The following is a 17337-nucleotide window of genomic DNA, read 5'->3' as shown; positions in this document are numbered from 1 at the left end:
ATGATTTCTTTTGATATCAAAAACTGTTAAGTTACGAGTAACGATTCAATACAATTAGTGTACTTGGACACTGAGGAACCAAAAGTTCCTCATAGTGTAATTATACCAAGTGCATAAGAGCTAATCCTATTACATATAGAATTGCTTTCCTTACTAATTAAATAAAATGACAAGAAGGTTAATTGATGCATGTCCTCCAACAATAATCTCATATCCTGAGCTTTCCGAGACAACAAGATGCGTTTGAGAATCACTCTCAACTCAACTCTCTCAAGCAGTACCCTACCACCCCCTGTTGCCTGTTGTGGGGGGGTTTGGTTTTTGGTCACCGTCCATTGAACCAAATCAAATTATAAAATGAAAGGACGATACAAATCAAATCACATCACAAATGTGTTGGCATTTTGGCATGGAAGATTAATTGAACCTTCATGGTAGGATCCACTTCACTATTGTGGTCTAAGGTGAACAACTGACCTACTTTTAGAGTTAATACTACTGTTTTAATAGGCTACTGTCACACACACATATATATGTGTGTATGCGACCCTGCAGATCCACTCCCCCTGGCCTTTCTTCCCATGAATTAGTGAATTAGACACTAGTGTATTTCTTTCTACAAAATAAAATCAATCTTCATAAATTTCATTGTAAAGGCGAAATACTTATACAAATAAAAAAAAAAATACGAGAGAGTCCTGATTATCCTGTAGCTGGATCCTATGGAACCACAAGAATTTTCATTTCATCTGGGAAGAGCCATCTTTTGCTTCTGTGGTGGTAAAGAAAACTAGTAGCTTTTCTATATTAGTGGGCTGCTATTTCAGTTAAATTTTTTTTTTCAATTCGCAAGTGCTTTGACTACTGTGTCTTATAATGCTGTACTTTTAGGGGGAGGGTTTGTTTGAAGGTGTGGGGGTTGGGGGGGGGAGAGGAAAGAGAAAAGATATTGAAAAGTGCCGGTGAATTTGTGAAAAAAATTCAGACGACCATTAGTTTGAAGGCCTAATAATACCCGTATAATGTTTTACGTCGGAGGCAAGATTTTGTGGGAGATCAGAAGACAGAGGAGGTTCCCCTCCACTCCGCAAGCAAGGATCCAGGTTTTTGCTCAATTTTGGACCATTTGTATTCTGGCATATACCCGTACAAAGGAAGACTTAAAACTGTGGTCGGAAGAACTTCCTAAAATTCATACAAGTGCTGAGCCCGTTAGCAGTTTGGCGGTCCGTTTGAATTGGGCTAATCGGCAGATGGTTGCCAAAGAGAAACCGGAGAGGACGACCTATCGGTTCGTCTGGAAGCCATTTGAAGTGGCTTGACACATTTTGTGACCAATAATAGAGGCAGGATTTGACCCCTAACCTCCTATCCCATCAATTTTGGTGGTGGCTGGGGCTGCGTTCTTTAGCTTTCTCTCATTTTCAGTTTTCCAGTCATGACTCATCATGGAAGGTAGTTTTAATTTTTTTTTTAAATTCATACTTTAAGGGATAAAGATATTTTTAATATTTTGTGTTTCTGCGAGGGCCTTATTGGAAGATACTCTACTCCGTGAATTTTCTAGCATTTGTTTGTCCCCACAATTCAGTTCCTTTAAACGACAAGCCCGTGGAAAAAAAATTATTACTGATCAAGGAAAAAGTCATTTGGCCACTAGCCAGTGAATATCCTGGTTAACAAATAGTACTAGAATATATTATACCCCTTTTTTTTTTGTTGTTTTATAAAAATTGTTAGGGAGGACTTTTGTCCATAGTTAATGACAATCTATAAAAGACAATACCTAGCAAAGCAAAAAAGGAAAGATAAAATACAACTAGAAAGAAGTAGTAGGTCCATGTGGTTTTGTCCTTTTTTTTTTTGGAACTATATATTGAACAAACTTAAGTTATAGGTACAAAACGAGGGAATCAAATTCCCTTAAGATCTGCATCTACTAGATTTCTTAAAGCATAAAGAATATTATCATAGCATACAAAATTCACGTCTTGTTGAGCACCCAGTTTCGCCAATCTGTCAACACATTGATTTGCTTCTCGATAAGTATGTCTAAGTGTGACTTTCCGTAGAGTAGAGATCAGGAACCTGCGATCAAAGATAATTGCAGCATACTCATGAGTTGAGGTATCTGCAGATTTAAGCAAGTGTAGAGCAGTTTTAACATCAACTTCTAGCAGCGAAAGAGCATCCATCATCCACAGCAAGAAAGAGCAAAATTCCAGGATGAAAAAAATAGTACGTACGTGCAGCATTCTCTGGACAATAATATATATATATATATATATATGTATGTATATCTAGAGAGAGAGAGTAAAAATTGTGTTGTTAGCAGCGATTATTGAAAATATCTTCAGCAATCAATAATTTTTCTCAAAAATCCTGCAGATTTTGCACGACTTAAAATGCAAAAAAAAAAAAAAAAAAATGGTGGGGGAAAGTGCAGGAAAAAATTTCTAAATACTTGGAGGTGGGCAAAAAGTATAATAAAGTTAAAATACAGAGGGCCATTTATATATTTTCCCCGTTTAGATCCAAAGTCTTCAACTGACAACTGACAGAGTGACGACACATCACGGGGGGGACGCACATCAGACGTTGAACTTTGGTTGGGGTCAAAGCCCTAGCGGTCAAACCTAAAACCTCATCCTCTCCTCGTCAATGATCAATCACATCATGAACTCCATCTCCCCAGCTCCCGCCGATGCCGATGCCGATGCCGACGCCGACGCCCCCACCTACACCACCATCCCGATCTCAGGAGCCGACGTCATTACCAGATCAATACAAAACCTCACTGCCTCCTTCTCCCGCTGCCGCCCATGGCCGGATTTCCTAGCCACCAGCGCCATTGACCTCCCTTCCTCCCTCTCCGCCGCCTCCCTCCGCCTCAGAAAGAACGTGAGATACTTCTCCACCAACTACGCTGTCGTCGCCTCCACGTGCGCCGCCGTGTCTCTCATCGGCTCACCCGTCGCTCTAACCGTCGTTGGCTTCGGTTTTGCCCTTTGGTTGGTACTCTTCTTCTTCCGAGAAGACCCGATGGTTATAATGGGCCGCCACATCAGCGATCGGGCGGTGATTGTGGCCCTGGTTTTGTGCTCGGCGGCCATAATCTGGTTCACGGGAGCGTTAACAAGTTTGTTAATGGGCGTTTCGGTGGGGGTTGTGGTGGTGGCAATTCACGGGCTATTAAGAAACACGGAAGGGCTTTTCCTCGACGAAAACGACGGCGTGACAGACGGCTTGGTCTCGACTTCTCATAATCCTAATGGTGGACTTTCTTAAGTTTCCTACACATTTACCCCTTTGACTAACTCGAGGCACACCAAAATTTTATATTTTCTTTTGCCCTGCCGCTGCGTTGACTTCTTGACCTTCCCTTCTTTTTTTTTTTTTCCCCTTCTTTTTGACTTGTTTTCTTGTGGATGCTGATGTAAACAACTGAAGAATTTAACTTGCGACGGCAAGTCTGCAAGAGGCTTTGGGTCATCGTTTGTTTTTCTTAACACCTTGCGGTGTTTGGAGGATTTTATTGTAAGGGAGGAAGTGGGTTTGATTTTATTGCAAGATTTTCTGAACGTTTGGTTTTTGATGATTGTTATCTTCAGGGTTGACGCTAAAAAGATTTGTTTGGATTTTACGAGTATAGGAGCTGTCATTTGCTTTAAACTCAAATTACACTACTGTCTCTGACGATTAATTGACTAGATATTTGCTCAAGTAAAGGCCAATCAAATCAGATATCTTCCGGTAAAAGCTCGAAACTGCAAAACAGGAAAATCAGGACATGCAAATTGACCGGTGCTCCTGTTTAAGCTGCAACAAGTACTGTCTGTATATAGATAGGAGCGTAGAGCTAAGCTGCTGAATTTTATGTCCACTACCAAGTAATATTGACTACTGAGTCCATCCATCGCACAAAATTGAGCCACTCAAAGTATCGAGGAGTGCTTATTTTTTACACACAAAATTCACGTCTTGCTTCTCATCCTAACTAACTTTGCCAGTGTCTTCTGAGCAGCCAAAGTATGAGCATGGCTGTGCCCCAACATTACTGTCCTAATACTGATACAAGTTCTGCAAAGCTCTTCCCCACTATCAAAATGGCCTCCTCTAAGCAGCAATTTTGCTCTGGTCTCCAGCAGTGTAGCCTTCAACAATGTCACTTCTTTCCATACGTATTCATCCACTCTTTGATTGGGTTGTAGCCTCTTTTTCCAACAAAGAGAACCGTGGCACCAGTCCTGTATTTGAGAAACAAATGTTTTCTCCACCTCTTCAAGAACATTAGTACAGACCTTGAGCAGCTCTAATGCTGAGTTGCATCTTGAAAATATAGTGAAGGCTCTCAGTGCCAGAGGGAGAGCTGTCCTTCGAATGAAAAGAACCATGTCCATTGCCTTGAGCTGGACGACTGGGGGTTCAGATTTGAATCCAAACACGATGAATGCAGAAGCCCATAAATGCTCTAAATTCAGAAGTGTGTCCCCAAATTTCCTCACACCTTGAACGGTTGCCTTGGCTGCAACCAGTCCGTCTTTAATCCTCCTTGCATATATCTGAGTAATGGGGTGAAATTGTATCCAGTATCCAGGCTGCCTCTTTGCTTTCCGTGCCAAACCCATTTTAACTAAGAGATAGGCTGATTCCTCTTCGCCAGTCCATCCCTGGTTAGCTAAACAACAGCCCGAGCAACACCCGAAAGTGAGTTTCATGCTAGTCGACCACTTCTTCAACCTATTTTTGGAGGCAGGCATGTGCTTTGCTGCAACGGCCAATAAATTTGCTGAAATGGGTGCTGTAGCAAACCAAGCTCCAACCTGAAGCATTCTAGAGGCAAGAAGGTTTGTGCTATCGGTAGGTTGCTGCAAGACAGCAGCACAAAATCCCAGGACTTTCATCAGGAAAGGATTGGTTCTACAGAATTGCTGATCTGCAATGCTCAAGTTTGAATACGTTGCTTCTTCAACTTGGACCTGATTTACAGCTTCAAATAGGGTAGCAGGAGAAATTGCAAGTTCAGAAAGCAGTGAACCAACTAGCCAAAGTCCGAAACTTGACCTCCGCAACTTCTCATCAAACTTCCCAAGAATCTCTACCTCTGCAGCCGGATATTCCTTCTTTTGTCTTCCTCCAATCAATAGCATTGCATCAGAAAGTGGCAACGGCTGAATCTGCATTTGATCAAAGTTCATTACTCTTGACAGCCTAGTTGTGATAATCACATGGGTGCCTCCGGTATTAGCCGGGATCAGATCATGCAGATCTTTGCCTTCCCACCATTCCTTCTCAGTCTCCAAATTATCAATGATGAGTAGATAGGGCATGTCCCTGAAAAGATCTCTTTTTACTCTCTTGAATGCTTCTGTTTCCTGCTCATCAAAGCTTCGGATTCTTCCTCTTTCCTTCTCTGGATCTGCACTTACATCCAAGCCCAAATTGAGTGAAATGTTCAATATATTCTGCCTGAAATATCGAGCTTCGCCACCAATCCAGAAAACCATTTTGTATTTCTGGGAATACCTGTAAGCAAATTCCAGAGCAAGTTCTGTCTTTCCAACCCCTGGTGATCCATTAATGCATACAATACTGCTGCCACAACTATTATACTTTCCGCTCCTTGACTTTTTATATTTGGGCCTTTTTAATGAATTCCTTGCAACAGCTGGTTCCACCCAACTCTCTAAATTGGGCTCCTTGAAGTTCCCAACCTCCAAATCTATGTACTTCCCTCCTCTGCTTGTGTCGAACTCGCTTTCATCATCTGCAAGATCATCAGATTTTCCTGTTGTTCCTCCTTTGAGAGTTGTCACCATACCCTCTTGCTCAGAACTGTCCCCACAACCAAAAAATGCAGTCTCAATTTCCAAGATTTCCTTCTCCCTTCCAACAAAACATCGATTTCTTGGGAATGGAAACTCATCAAAACCTTCAATTTCCTTCTCAATCACGCTCTTCCTTCCAAGCCTTGTCCTCAAAATTCCAGCAGCTTTTGATACACAGTTCCTCCAATTACCTTCGTTGGCTTCAACTCTCAATTCATGGGCCTTCATTAATCCATCCAGACCCTGTTTGCATTCCTTATTATCCGCATGGCGGTTAAAGATGCTGATTATCTCATTAATGTCTATATCAAATAACAGAGGAATCAAGTTCTTTTTTTGTGAAAAGAACCTTATTTCCTCCAGACTTAGATGATTAAGAAGACTTTGCCTAGTGAGGACCACAACGCCAAAAGTCACCGAGCAGATAACTCGGTCAGCAATCTCATGGCTCTGATTTTCTGCATAACTTGCTCTGTCCGCCACAAAGCATGCAATGCCTTGAAGCTCCAGCTCTGACTTAAGCCACTTACAGAATCTAACCAAGTTTGGATTTTGACCATGGAATCCTATATACACATCACAGCTCCTAAGTTTAACATTGGAAGCAGGCGAAACAGAACTTTTTGCAAAGGAAATTCGAGGGACAGGGAATGAAAATGAAACACGAGGAGCATTGTCTGGACCTGGTACTGGAACACAGGTCACAATTTTGAGTTTTGTGTTATCGGGATCACTAGAAAAATCATACCTTTCTGGAGGTGGAGTGTAGGAAGTGCTAGGGATGTCGTCAGACTGAGAGCCACTGTATGATGACAGTGGGGGAGAAGGGTGGGCGAGTGTAGCAGCGGGAGTGGGATCTTCTGTGGGTGAATTATGAAACAAGGTAGCCCTTGGAGAAATGTAAGGTGATTGCAAGGCTGAGACAAACGCTGAGGATGATGGAGATACGAGTGAAGGTGAGTTATATGGAGATGATGAGAATGAATTTGCTAGTAAGCACTGTGATAGTGAGTCTTGAGTTGAAGAAACAATGTTACTTAGAATACCATTACTTGTTTTCTTGCTGGAATTCGCTATCTTGATGGTCAAGGATTTGGTATCAAGTGGTGGAATCTCTTTTGGAGGTTGTACAAACATTTTGGATTCCTCATCCATATCTCACTAAAGAATGAAGAAGCAGAAGGAGAAATGTCCAGTCTCAACAGATATCAGTATTTTAACAAAACCCGTTAAAAGTCCAACACTGGTGGGATAATCGGACATGTGATTCAGTGGCGTTCACAAGAACTGTTTCGACTAGAATGGAATCAGAAAAAACTGAACTCATGTGGGATTCTTGCTCATTATTAACATTGACAGGTGCAATTGAATGTGTGGCTGCAACTGAGCGGTAACTGAGAGAGTCTTCAGAAGATGAATGCAGCAGGAGAACTGCCGAACAGAGAAGAAAAAAAAAATCTAAATGTGAATTAATGTATCATATATCATCTTCTTCCATTGCGGGCCTACCAAGTCAGAACCATGCCATACTTTTTTACTGTGCATAAATGGATCAGACCAGTTGATGTTCTAGAGCAGGAAAAAATTGAAAAATAAAAACTTGCAGCAAGGAAACTACGCTGGAAACCAAGAACGCCGCTTTCTAACATTCATCATCCTAAGAGAAGGATAAGTACTGCCGAGAAATGGATATTTAGCTTGGAAAAATAATTCACTTTACCTGGGCTTTTGTTTCATCTGGAGCAAAGAAGAAAAGAGAGACTAGACCTGCCTTTGCTCAAACCCCAGCAACTCTCTCTCGCTCTCTCTCTCTGTAATACGAATGGTGCAGATGGGAATAAGGGAATCTGATGTATGGGCTGGATCTGTGAGGTTTTGAACATAAAATAATGTTCTGGTGCTTAAAAAGAAGCTGCAGAGAGTAAATGGTGTAATGTACAATGAACTTAGTTTAATCGGTTTGTCTCGGGTTTTGGCTATCTCTTTTTGTTTTTTTGTGTCGTAAGCTTACTCGTTTAAATTCTAAAACAGTTACATTAACATAAAAAAATCTCTCGTTTATTACAGAGGCCACAGATGGTCAGGATGAACCCAGATAAAAAGGGCATTGGAAAGGGTACCATAGATACATACAGACCACCTACATTTGCTGTTAATGGTGCGCCAGTTCAAATTAATTCTGGAAAAGAAAACAAAATGCTTTATGTATAACAAAAAATAAAATAAAATAAAATTTCAGAGCAGGTCCTCCTTCTCTATATCTGCACTACATCTGACATTGTTATTTGTGAGTATTTTTGCTATGGGAATTGGACCAAGACCAGTCCAACTGAGGACTGAGCCATTTTGGAATTGACTTCATGGGCACAGGGGAAAAATGGGAACTGGGAACCAGGAAGGCTCCACCTCCACCCTTCCCTGACACCGCTCCACATGTATCTGTTTCTCTTACCAGACTTGCTAGTATGGTAGCAGGATATGGCAAAGGGGCATATGCCTACATGGAAGTGCAGACCAGCACCTCCAAAATCTTTTGATTCCAGTTATCTTAGCATGTTTTCGCGATGCCATTTTAAGTCTAAAAATGGACGTATACAACCATCGTTTGTTAATCTCATGAATAGGAGTTGGTGTCTCCAGCAGGGCATGGGGGGATGGGACAAGCATCTGAATCATTACATTCTTCATTCTTCTCTTCTTCCTGGTTTAACAAGTGAACATGAAACTACAGTCTACAGTATGGAGTGGACTAAGTACTGGCAAATTAGAGAACTACCCTATCCTAGAATTTTATAAATTAAAGGAGTTCAACATGTTCCATAGAAAGAAAAATTTCTTATTGGATTTTAAGCTGGAAAAGCTGTGCGTTGCTGACTGGGAACTCAAACAAGCTTTGACCCTATAAAGACTATAGCAAGTCTTTTTTTTTATTAACCCTAAATCTTCCCAAAGCTTTCTCTTCTTTTCTTATCCCTCAATCTTCTTAATTTCTTCAATTCCCAAATTTGGCCTCAAGGGTCCGTTGCTTAATTACTTTGTGTTACATGAGAAGACGAATGAGCGATGACTGGTTCTTGCATGCGGCATCCTGCACATGGGTGGAAACAATAATATAGATAGACTTGCAAATTCTTTATTTATTTTTTACCAAGCAAATTCTTTATTTATTAATTTTGAAATTTATGAGTAATTATTGACACTAGAATGAAACTTTTAGGTGTTTCCGTACGTGTCACCCTAATCTGTTTGTGCTGTCTCGGCCTACATGCTCTGATTAAGTGCTGGCAGAGAGCCTTCATCCATCAATTATTTATTGCTGTTAAAAAAAAGAAAAAAAGAAAAGGAACATCATGAGCAACTTTTGTTGATTGAATTCTAAATCTGATATTCTTTGTGTTATGTGTCGGGGGTTAAAAAAGGCAAACCAATATATATATATGTGCAAGTGGTTGGTTTGGAGGAATTAGAGTGTAAGTAAGAGATTTTGGATTCAAAAACTTTCACTGACATTAAAAAAAAAACCCAAATGGTTGGGATGAATTTTGTTAAGGTTCATTTTACAAGCCGAATTTGAATCATATATCCACTCTTCTAAGTCTTATATACATGAAAACCTATTAGGTAAAAATTTGATTTGCTTCATGAGTAACTAATAAGTACCTGAAAGGGGAAAATGCAAAGTGGGACAAGTGGAGGGCTAGAGATCATACAAAGATAACACATGTTTTTTCTATCATACAAATATATCTCGATTAGCCTAATGGCGTATGAAATAATTGCCAACCCCTAAATTGAGTCCGGTCAATATAATAAAAGGCTAATGAAATTAAAAACTTTTTTCTTGCTTTTGGTTCGTCTTAGCCAAGAATGCGCTGTTGTTTGAGTTATATTTTATAAGATCACATATGATATTTTTACTTTTTTTTTTACCAAGGGTGATGTATTTCTTATTGGTCATTCATATGTCTCCATGCATTATTCTTGACTGTATCATCATGGAAGTATTAAAATCACTTTTTGCAATGTCACGTATCGCATTAAAAAAGATACAATGCACATCCATCATATGGCATGGATCTGACATATTTATTTATGTATTGGCCAATCATAACCTTTAAGAACAATTGTTAATCCATCGAAACGGAGCCAATAATGTGAACATTGGACTAGGGGCATGGACAATTATAGGCTGATTGTTTGAAATAATAATGTATTAACAAGGTATGAATTCAAAATGTAAAGTCTAGAGAGTGTCAATAATTTTAATAAACATATATATATATATATATGTATATATAGAGTTAAATAAACAGTAACCCAATATATCATTTGAAGAGAAAAATATAGTTTTGGCACCCAAACTTTGATGGATAAGCAGTTTTAATCTCCAAATTTTAGACGGAACATCATGTGTCAAATTTTGGGTATCAAAATTACATTTTTTTCATCATTTGAATTACAAAATCATACAAACAGCTTCTGTTGAAACGATCGGTATTGCACCAACTGTTGTTACTCCCCCTTCCCCCATCGATCCAATAACTTCTCGGCTAGCTGGCCGGCCGGCCAATGGAAACAAAGAGAGTGTTTGGATTGTAAATTATTTGAGATATTTTTATTGTAACGCTTTTTGTGATGTAATATATGTGAGATAAAAAGATAATTGAAAAGATAAGAAAGTGTATTAAAAATTGTAATGATGATGTAAGCAGATAAATTTCGACACATAACCTCATGTCCAACCACACTTATGACACTCCGGCACCGGCGTCGGCATGGTTACACATTTTGCATTCGGCATCGCAGAAGAATCCACAGATCACTAACTAAGCAGTGGGACTGGGACTCTCCATCACAGTCACATCCCACACCTTACCACTTGTGGGCCACCACTCCTCCATGTGGCCCCTCCGTAACATCCCCACGTTCCCATTTTCTAACCCCAGTCCCTTTCTTGTTCTTACTATTCAAAGAAGTACTAATCCATCAAAGGAAAAAGAAAAAAAAAAGAAAAAGAAAAAAACATACCAGGCACCTATAGCTAAAAGGCTACGACAAATTCGACAATAAACCTGAAAATATAAAAATAAATATTCCCAAATCCTCACGACGTCTAGGGTTTCCACTTCCACGTCTTCCTTCGATTCTGTCATCAGACTCAATTTGAATGGAGCCAAAAAAGGTACGCTTATTTCACCCAGCATAAATTCGCGTTACTTTCCTCAGATTCAAGTCAATTGGGTTTTCGATTTTCCAATTTCCTTTTCTGTCCTTTTCCACCACCCTTTTTTCCCCGCCCCCCCCCCCTCTTCTCTTGGAAGATTATACTATTCAATCAATAATTGAATCCCTTAATCCCCGATATTAGAGTTTACTTGATATTATCGAGATTATTCGGTCTCCAGAGCTGGAATGATGGTAGCTTTTTGTTCTCGATCTTGATCTGAATTTTGGGCCCTCAGTCAGTGATACGGTGTTGCGAGAAAATCTGCCCTCATTGGAAACTAGTTCTTGATACTGATGGATTTGGAGAGTGAAAATTCAGCTCTCGAATCTGTGGAAGATAATGAAAAATTGGTTAATTCTGATGCCCTCAAGCTTCGAAGCAATGGGAATGGTGTTTTTGATGACAACGATAATGGAAATGAAGTTGCGGAGGTTTCTGTAAAATCGCCACCTGGGGTGATTGCGAAATCATCTGCATCTTTGCCCTCCCCCTCCCTTTCCCCTTCTTCCTCGCCTTCTCCTGGGGGGACGAAAGGTTATGGGTTGAAGAAATGGAGAAGGATCAAGAGGGATGTGATTAAGGATGGGCTTAGTAATTTGGATGGTAGTAAGTTGTTGAAACGGGGTTTGCCCAATTCGGCTGCTAATCCCAACAGAGCAACGCAATCTTCTGGTGGTGGGTTGAAGCAATATAGCGAAGGTTCTGTTTCGTCCACTAATGCAAAGGCGAGAAGTCCAGGGAACGTGGTTGATCTTTTTGCTGCAATTGGTGATTCAGGGATTGGAAATGTCTTAGGTGCTGGGACAGCGGAATCTGAAAATAGTGAAGATCGGAGTAGCAAGTCTTCTACAGCTGCTAGTGCTCCAAAGATGATGTATGAGATGCCCGCGGGGAAGGGATTTGCTAGTCACATCAACAGGACGAGGAATTTGAGTGGGAAGAATTTGGGTAACTCAGGTCAGCGAGTTCAGGCGGGAAAGGTTCGGACTGAAACCAGTAAGAAACTTAGAGGAGATGTGGTCAAAATCGAGAAAACAAACTCTCATTCCAGCATGGAATCTGATTCGCGAAGCTCCAACTTTGTCTTTATGCAGGGTATCAATTTCGCAACCAGTAATGGGAGGCAAAGTGGAAGATCAAGGAATAATGATGGAGAAAATAGTGATGAAGCTCAGGGTTGCGAGCGGCAACCAAGTGAGGAACTTCCAGGTGATTCCAGCCGGAAAAATGGTGGAGAGTTCCATGATAATTTTCAGGAAGATTTTGCTGCTGATTCTTCTTGGGGGATTAAGGAAGAGAGGAGTGATAATAATGGACCCCTAAGTGATCAAGATTCTCTCTTTGAGTCTATTCTTACTCTCCAGTCAGCAGAGGAAGCACTGGAAAAAGGTGAACCCACCTTTCTGCTTTGCTTGATTTGACTTTCTTTGCACCTTTTTCTTTCTCATTAGCAATTAAACCTTCTGTTTTGTGAGCGTAGGATATATTTGGTAAGTCTTTTTGTTAATTATTATATATATAAGCTAATGAAGAATAATAACTCTGCAAGAGCTTTGCCTACTTTATCTTAAAAAAAAAAAAGACTTTTTTTCTTAAGTGAAGAATGAAAAGATGTGGATGGTGTGTCTTCATCTATTATCTTCTCGAGTGTAGTAAGATTATGATGATTCTAAAGTTCATGCGGACTTTGTTGTTTTCTGATAATGATTCACTCAAGAAGCTGAGTAGTTTTAGCAAATGTCTCGAAATATGTGGGCATCTTGTTATACATAGTTTGTTATCGATCACATAACTTGATCAAAGAACTAGATGCACCAGCTTTAGTGAGTGCATTGAAGAAGTTCTTATTTGAAATTTGCTATTTACGTGGAAAGACAATAAGCTTTGGGTCTTTAGTTGGAAACATTTTATACTTGGTTTTGATCGTTCTGGAAAAACACTTGTAAAAGAAGCTTCTTTTTATGTGTTGGGTACTTGCTCTCAAGAATTTTAGTGTTGCTTCTATGATGAGTTAAAACATGCATTGCCGTGCATGGCTAGATTTCTTTGAAGTGGTAAAAGCCCTTGTTAGAATTGATCCTTCTAGTTTACCTTCCAAAATAGTAGCTACTGTGTATTGTTTCCACAGCATCTGCCAAGACACTTTCTGCAGCAAATCAATCAGTAGGCTGACAATTTTAGTCTAATTTGTAAGTGCAACTGCATGTACACCTATATGCAGAAATCATATACCTGAGTGTTGTAATGTCCCTTAGCTGTCAGATTGTGGTTTGCTTGTTAGTAATTGATGAATATTGGATGATGAAGTTGATGACCTCAAAAATAGTATATATCTTAGTTTCAAAATTTACTTTTAGATCTATCCCCACACAACTAAGGTGATAGGTACTGGTATGCCTGCTAAAGATATTTACACACATCAAAGGTCTGTAGTTCATATGTTTGGTAATCCCTTGCCATTATTTGTGAGCTTTCTTTTCTTCGTGATGATTTGCCTTTGCCTGTTTCATGCTGAATGTGGTGTGCTCATGTTGTTGCAGCATGGATCTATTGGCTGGAAGCCAGCAGATATAAATTGAAGTTTCTATTGTTTATTTTCATTACTTCTGGGTAGGTAAACTCATGATTGATGAATATTGGCATCTCTTTCTTTTAACAAGTGAATTTTTGCACTCATGCAGAAATTCAGAAGTTGAGGGAAATTGGAAAGGAAGAAAGCACCCTTGATGATTTGGTTAAGGATGCCTCCACTGAACAGTTGCAATTTGGTGATTTTGGTGAAAATTTTTCAGATTCCTCAGAATCTGAGGTGCTTAGTTTAAAGCAGAGATTGGATTTAATGGAAACCAAGCTTGATGGTGCAACAGCTTTGCTGAAGGTGAAGGAAGCTAAAATTGTTGAACTACAAGAATCCATCTTAGGTAGTAGGTCACCAAAGGTAGGAACTGGGTGTGCATTGGAGTTGCATCAAGAGAGTTACAGAGACATAAATATTGAACTTGAAGGCCTTTTTAAGCAAAAGATTGAAGCTGAAGTTGAGTATTTGGTAATATCAAGAACAGTGCAAAACCTGCGAGTTGCAGTAGTGGATCAAATTACCACTCTTGAAGAACAGAGGAAAGATCAGGCACGGGTGCTGAACAGGCTTGGAGATGCTGAGGTTAAGGCTGCAATGCTTAAGGGAGAAGCCGTGAAACTGGAGAATTACTGTGAAGATATTATGGCTGCTGATGAGACTATCAAACTTAAAATGAGTATATGCAAGTATGCGTCATGTTTCTTTATACAGTTGATGTTGCTTCTTGTCATCCTTATGTTCCTGATCTTGCAGTTTTCGCCAAATCATTCTGAGGTTGTACCTACGTAAGCAAGTTTGTTGCTTTTATTTTTTTGTTTATTTGGCCCCCCTGGCCTTTTGTAATATTCAACTTTGTTATTAGTAATTTTAGAATTTAAAGAATAGATCAAACACCTAGGTGTAGTTGCTTGGTCGACTGATGTTACTTTCATTTAATGAGGAAATTTTCAAGTTCATTTGGTTTGATTTATTCCTGCAGCAAAATGCATTGACATGCTGCATTTCTGTGCACTGTGATACTAGTTACAATGAAACTCTAAGTTTGCTTATTTTACCCGCTTCTTTTATCATCATTGTTATTGGGAGTTTGTTAAATAGTTTATAGAATTCGTTCCCTTGAAAATTGGCTGATCCTGTGCTCCTGATACGCCCATGGAATGATTTAAAAAAATGATTCAAGAAGCAGAACAGAAATCCTCTGACCTTTAAAGGTATTATTGTTAATGATGAGGTGGTTGAGGAAGAGTATGTCATCAGTCTTAAATGTAGCATGTCTTTCCTGCATTTCTTCCAGGTGAGACTAGTGGTTAAACTGTTTTAAGTTTCTGTCTGTTGCAACGCAAGATATCATTGATTTGCATATTGGTTTTCCTAAATCGCTGCTGAATAGTTTTGATGCAACTTTGATAGCGGAGCAACAGAGTGGCTATCATGGTAATTCACTTGCCTGGTGTAGCAATCTATTTGGTAACCAATTTATAAGCAAAGCATCAGCGCTACTCTAGGATTGACCATCTTGGCTGATGCTGCGGATGGGGAGTCCAGGTCTTTGTTATTAGCAGATTTTTCTTCTTGGTTTTTATCGTCTTTCTAGGCAGATTTGTTTTACATTTTGACTCGAGTGAAAATCAAGAGCTGCGATAGCACTTTAATGTCTCTGACTGATGTATGGGAGAAATTTCATTGCTTCTTAGCCATCGCTAATGACTGGCACAACTTGGTGAAACCAACTGCGTATTAATCATCAGGAGTATCACATTCATGTTCACTTGTGCCGTGTTCGGTCTCGTGATGGTGATTCTCGTCAACTTCTGAGCATGAAAAGTCAGCAATGGGTTTCATTGCTTGCAGGACTAGGATTTTGTTTAACTATTTGAGTTTTGATCCAATGGTAAGGAAGAGCCTCTTGGAGGTCTATGTACTAAGATCCGGGTTCAAACTCCATTTAGTGCAAAAAATTGAGAGAGTGCAGTGGTATATTTGTTTGGTTTAGAGGTTTACCTCTCAGTTTTCATACAAGCTCAGTTGGGCTCCTCCTCCTCCTCCTCCATAATGTAAGGGCAGTATACATTAATTGTTGCCGTTAGATCCTTAAGTATAAAAAAAAACCCAAGAACAGAGAGAGGGGGAGAGGGAGAGACTCCTTTTAGGATTTTGCTTAGATTAAGCTTTTCACCATTACGTGTAATTGCCAACCTTAATCGTGAATTATTACCTTATCCTGAAAATGCCATGCGTGGTAATTAAGCAAAGACATTATATTAAATGCATGTATAAACATGTGGTATAAATTCATTAAGAGAAACAGCTGTTGAGCTGCCTTGTGGCTTTCCTCTGTGCAATCGTTGAAGGAGAATGTGAAAAGGCTAAATGATTCACCAACTCTTTGAACTCTTCTCAAATTTCTTGCGAACTTTTCTATGGTCACCATGAACGACTACTTCTTCAAGATAGTTAGGATGTATTTTGACCTTTTTTTTTTTTTTTCCTTTTCTTTCTGGAAGGATGGCTTATAATCTTGTTTTCTTAATTATAATTATGTAACTATTAGACTAGAGTCTTCAAAAGTGTGATACTGGAGAACTTTTCAGCTGATTATCCATCCACTAGGGACTTAAAAAAAAAAGGCCCCCCAAATATCGAGCGATGGAACCTTCTAATTTTAAGCCCTTTTGTAATTGGATTCCAAGGAATTAATTATGCTTTTAATATAGCCATAAACACGAGAAATAAATGTTATACGTTTCAAATCTTGAAACATAAATAAATTGCTTAGCTGTCCGTATTTCCAGAAGTGAAAAAGTTGGGCAATCCGATGACATTATTGTATGGGAAAAATACACATCCCGCAATTATGAGGAAGCTGCTGTAGATAGAAACAACGACCCATTCGTGAGATAATTGCTGGGAATTCATTTGGGACTTGTTTTCAAAGAAATAAGATTATTACCCAAAAAAAAAAAGAAATAAGATAAGAAGAACAAAGAAGAAAGAAAAAGAAGCATAAGAGAAATGGACAGAGGCATCATTTACGTTTGATTTACTTTGCAGAGATTTTGGTTTTTAGCATGTAGGAGCTGGCATGCATGGCATGACAACTAGTGGTAGGAGGCGCAGACCAAAAAGAGAAACGTGATGGGTATAAACCTGCGGGGTAAGGAGTGGCCACCAAGTTCATTTTGTGAGTACCAATTACCGCAAAAATATATTATTATTATACTAGTAACTGTTTTGGCAGGTGAAAATTATAAGTATCTAGATACGAAGCCATTACAGTATATACATATACTTGACAGTTAATGTAGTATATACATGTATTTTTTGACAGTGCATGCATTAACAGGTTTAAATGTATGTCACATGTTTAAAATTCATATTTATCTATACAAAATGTGATTCAATTCAAAGTATAAAGCCCTATTTGTATTTTTTGACAGTGCATGCATTAACAGGTTTAAATGTATGTCACATGTTTAAAATTCATATTTATCTATACAAAATGTGACTCAATTCAAAGTATAAAACCCTATTCGTATTTTTTGACAGTGCATGCATTAACAGGTTTAAATGTATGTCACATGTTTAAAATTCATATTTATCTATACAAAATGTGACTCAATTCAAAGTATAAAGCCCTATTTGGATAAGATTCTATTGATTGTAATTGACACAAGAATTTCAAATTTAAGGTGAGGTCGGGGGTT

General features: G+C 39.1%; 3 protein-coding genes across 5 annotated transcripts; 2 read left to right on the top strand and 1 right to left on the bottom strand.

The window, feature by feature from the left end:
- The first annotated feature begins 2330 nt into the window (after positions 1-2330).
- Positions 2331-3595, top strand: LOC113688478 (PRA1 family protein G2). The gene has a single exon (XM_027206297.2). The coding sequence runs from the start codon at positions 2662-2664 to the stop codon at positions 3286-3288; it is 627 nt and encodes a 208-aa protein (XP_027062098.1). The 5' UTR covers positions 2331-2661; the 3' UTR covers positions 3289-3595.
- A 43-nt stretch (positions 3596-3638) lies between these two features.
- Positions 3639-7732, bottom strand: LOC113687707 (uncharacterized). Its single transcript, XM_027205251.2, has 2 exons — positions 7549-7732; positions 3639-7259 (listed from the first exon to the last, which is right to left on the bottom strand). Exon 2 carries the CDS (start codon positions 6981-6983, stop codon positions 3975-3977), a length of 3009 nt encoding a protein of 1002 aa, XP_027061052.1. The 5' UTR covers positions 6984-7259; positions 7549-7732; the 3' UTR covers positions 3639-3974.
- Positions 7733-10825: 3093 nt separating this feature from the next.
- Positions 10826-14603, top strand: LOC140004152 (WPP domain-interacting protein 2-like). 3 transcript variants are annotated; one of them, XM_072049411.1, is made up of 3 exons: positions 10826-11010; positions 11291-12444; positions 13737-14603. In XM_072049411.1, the coding sequence occupies exons 2-3, from the start codon at positions 11349-11351 to the stop codon at positions 14420-14422; spliced, it is 1782 nt and encodes a 593-aa protein (XP_071905512.1). In that variant the 5' UTR covers positions 10826-11010; positions 11291-11348; the 3' UTR covers positions 14423-14603. The 3 variants fall into 3 exon arrangements, with proteins under 3 accessions (XP_071905512.1, XP_027061272.2, XP_071905511.1); XM_027205471.2 differs by having other exon boundaries at positions 11234-12444; XM_072049410.1 differs by having other exon boundaries at positions 11197-12444.
- Positions 14604-17337: the final 2734 nt, after the last annotated feature.

This window comes from Coffea arabica, chromosome 5e (assembly GCF_036785885.1).
Source record: "Coffea arabica cultivar ET-39 chromosome 5e, Coffea Arabica ET-39 HiFi, whole genome shotgun sequence".
NCBI classification, from domain to species: domain Eukaryota; kingdom Viridiplantae; phylum Streptophyta; class Magnoliopsida; order Gentianales; family Rubiaceae; genus Coffea; species Coffea arabica.
The sequence above is the reverse complement of the archived record's forward strand: the minus strand, read 5'-3'. Positions and strand labels throughout refer to the sequence as shown.

Bases quoted from the DNA above. Each gene is read 5' to 3' on its own strand.
- LOC140004152 (XM_072049411.1), top strand. From the start codon at position 11,349: ATGGATTTGGAGAGTGAAAATTCAGCTCTCGAATCTGTGGAAGATAAT. The intron at 12,445-13,736 runs GTGAACCCACCT...GCACTCATGCAG, and splicing joins AGAGGAAGCACTGGAAAAAG to AAATTCAGAAGTTGAGGGAA.
- LOC113687707 (XM_027205251.2), bottom strand. From the start codon at position 6,983: ATGGATGAGGAATCCAAAATGTTTGTACAACCTCCAAAAGAGATTCCA.
- LOC113688478 (XM_027206297.2), top strand. From the start codon at position 2,662: ATGATCAATCACATCATGAACTCCATCTCCCCAGCTCCCGCCGATGCC.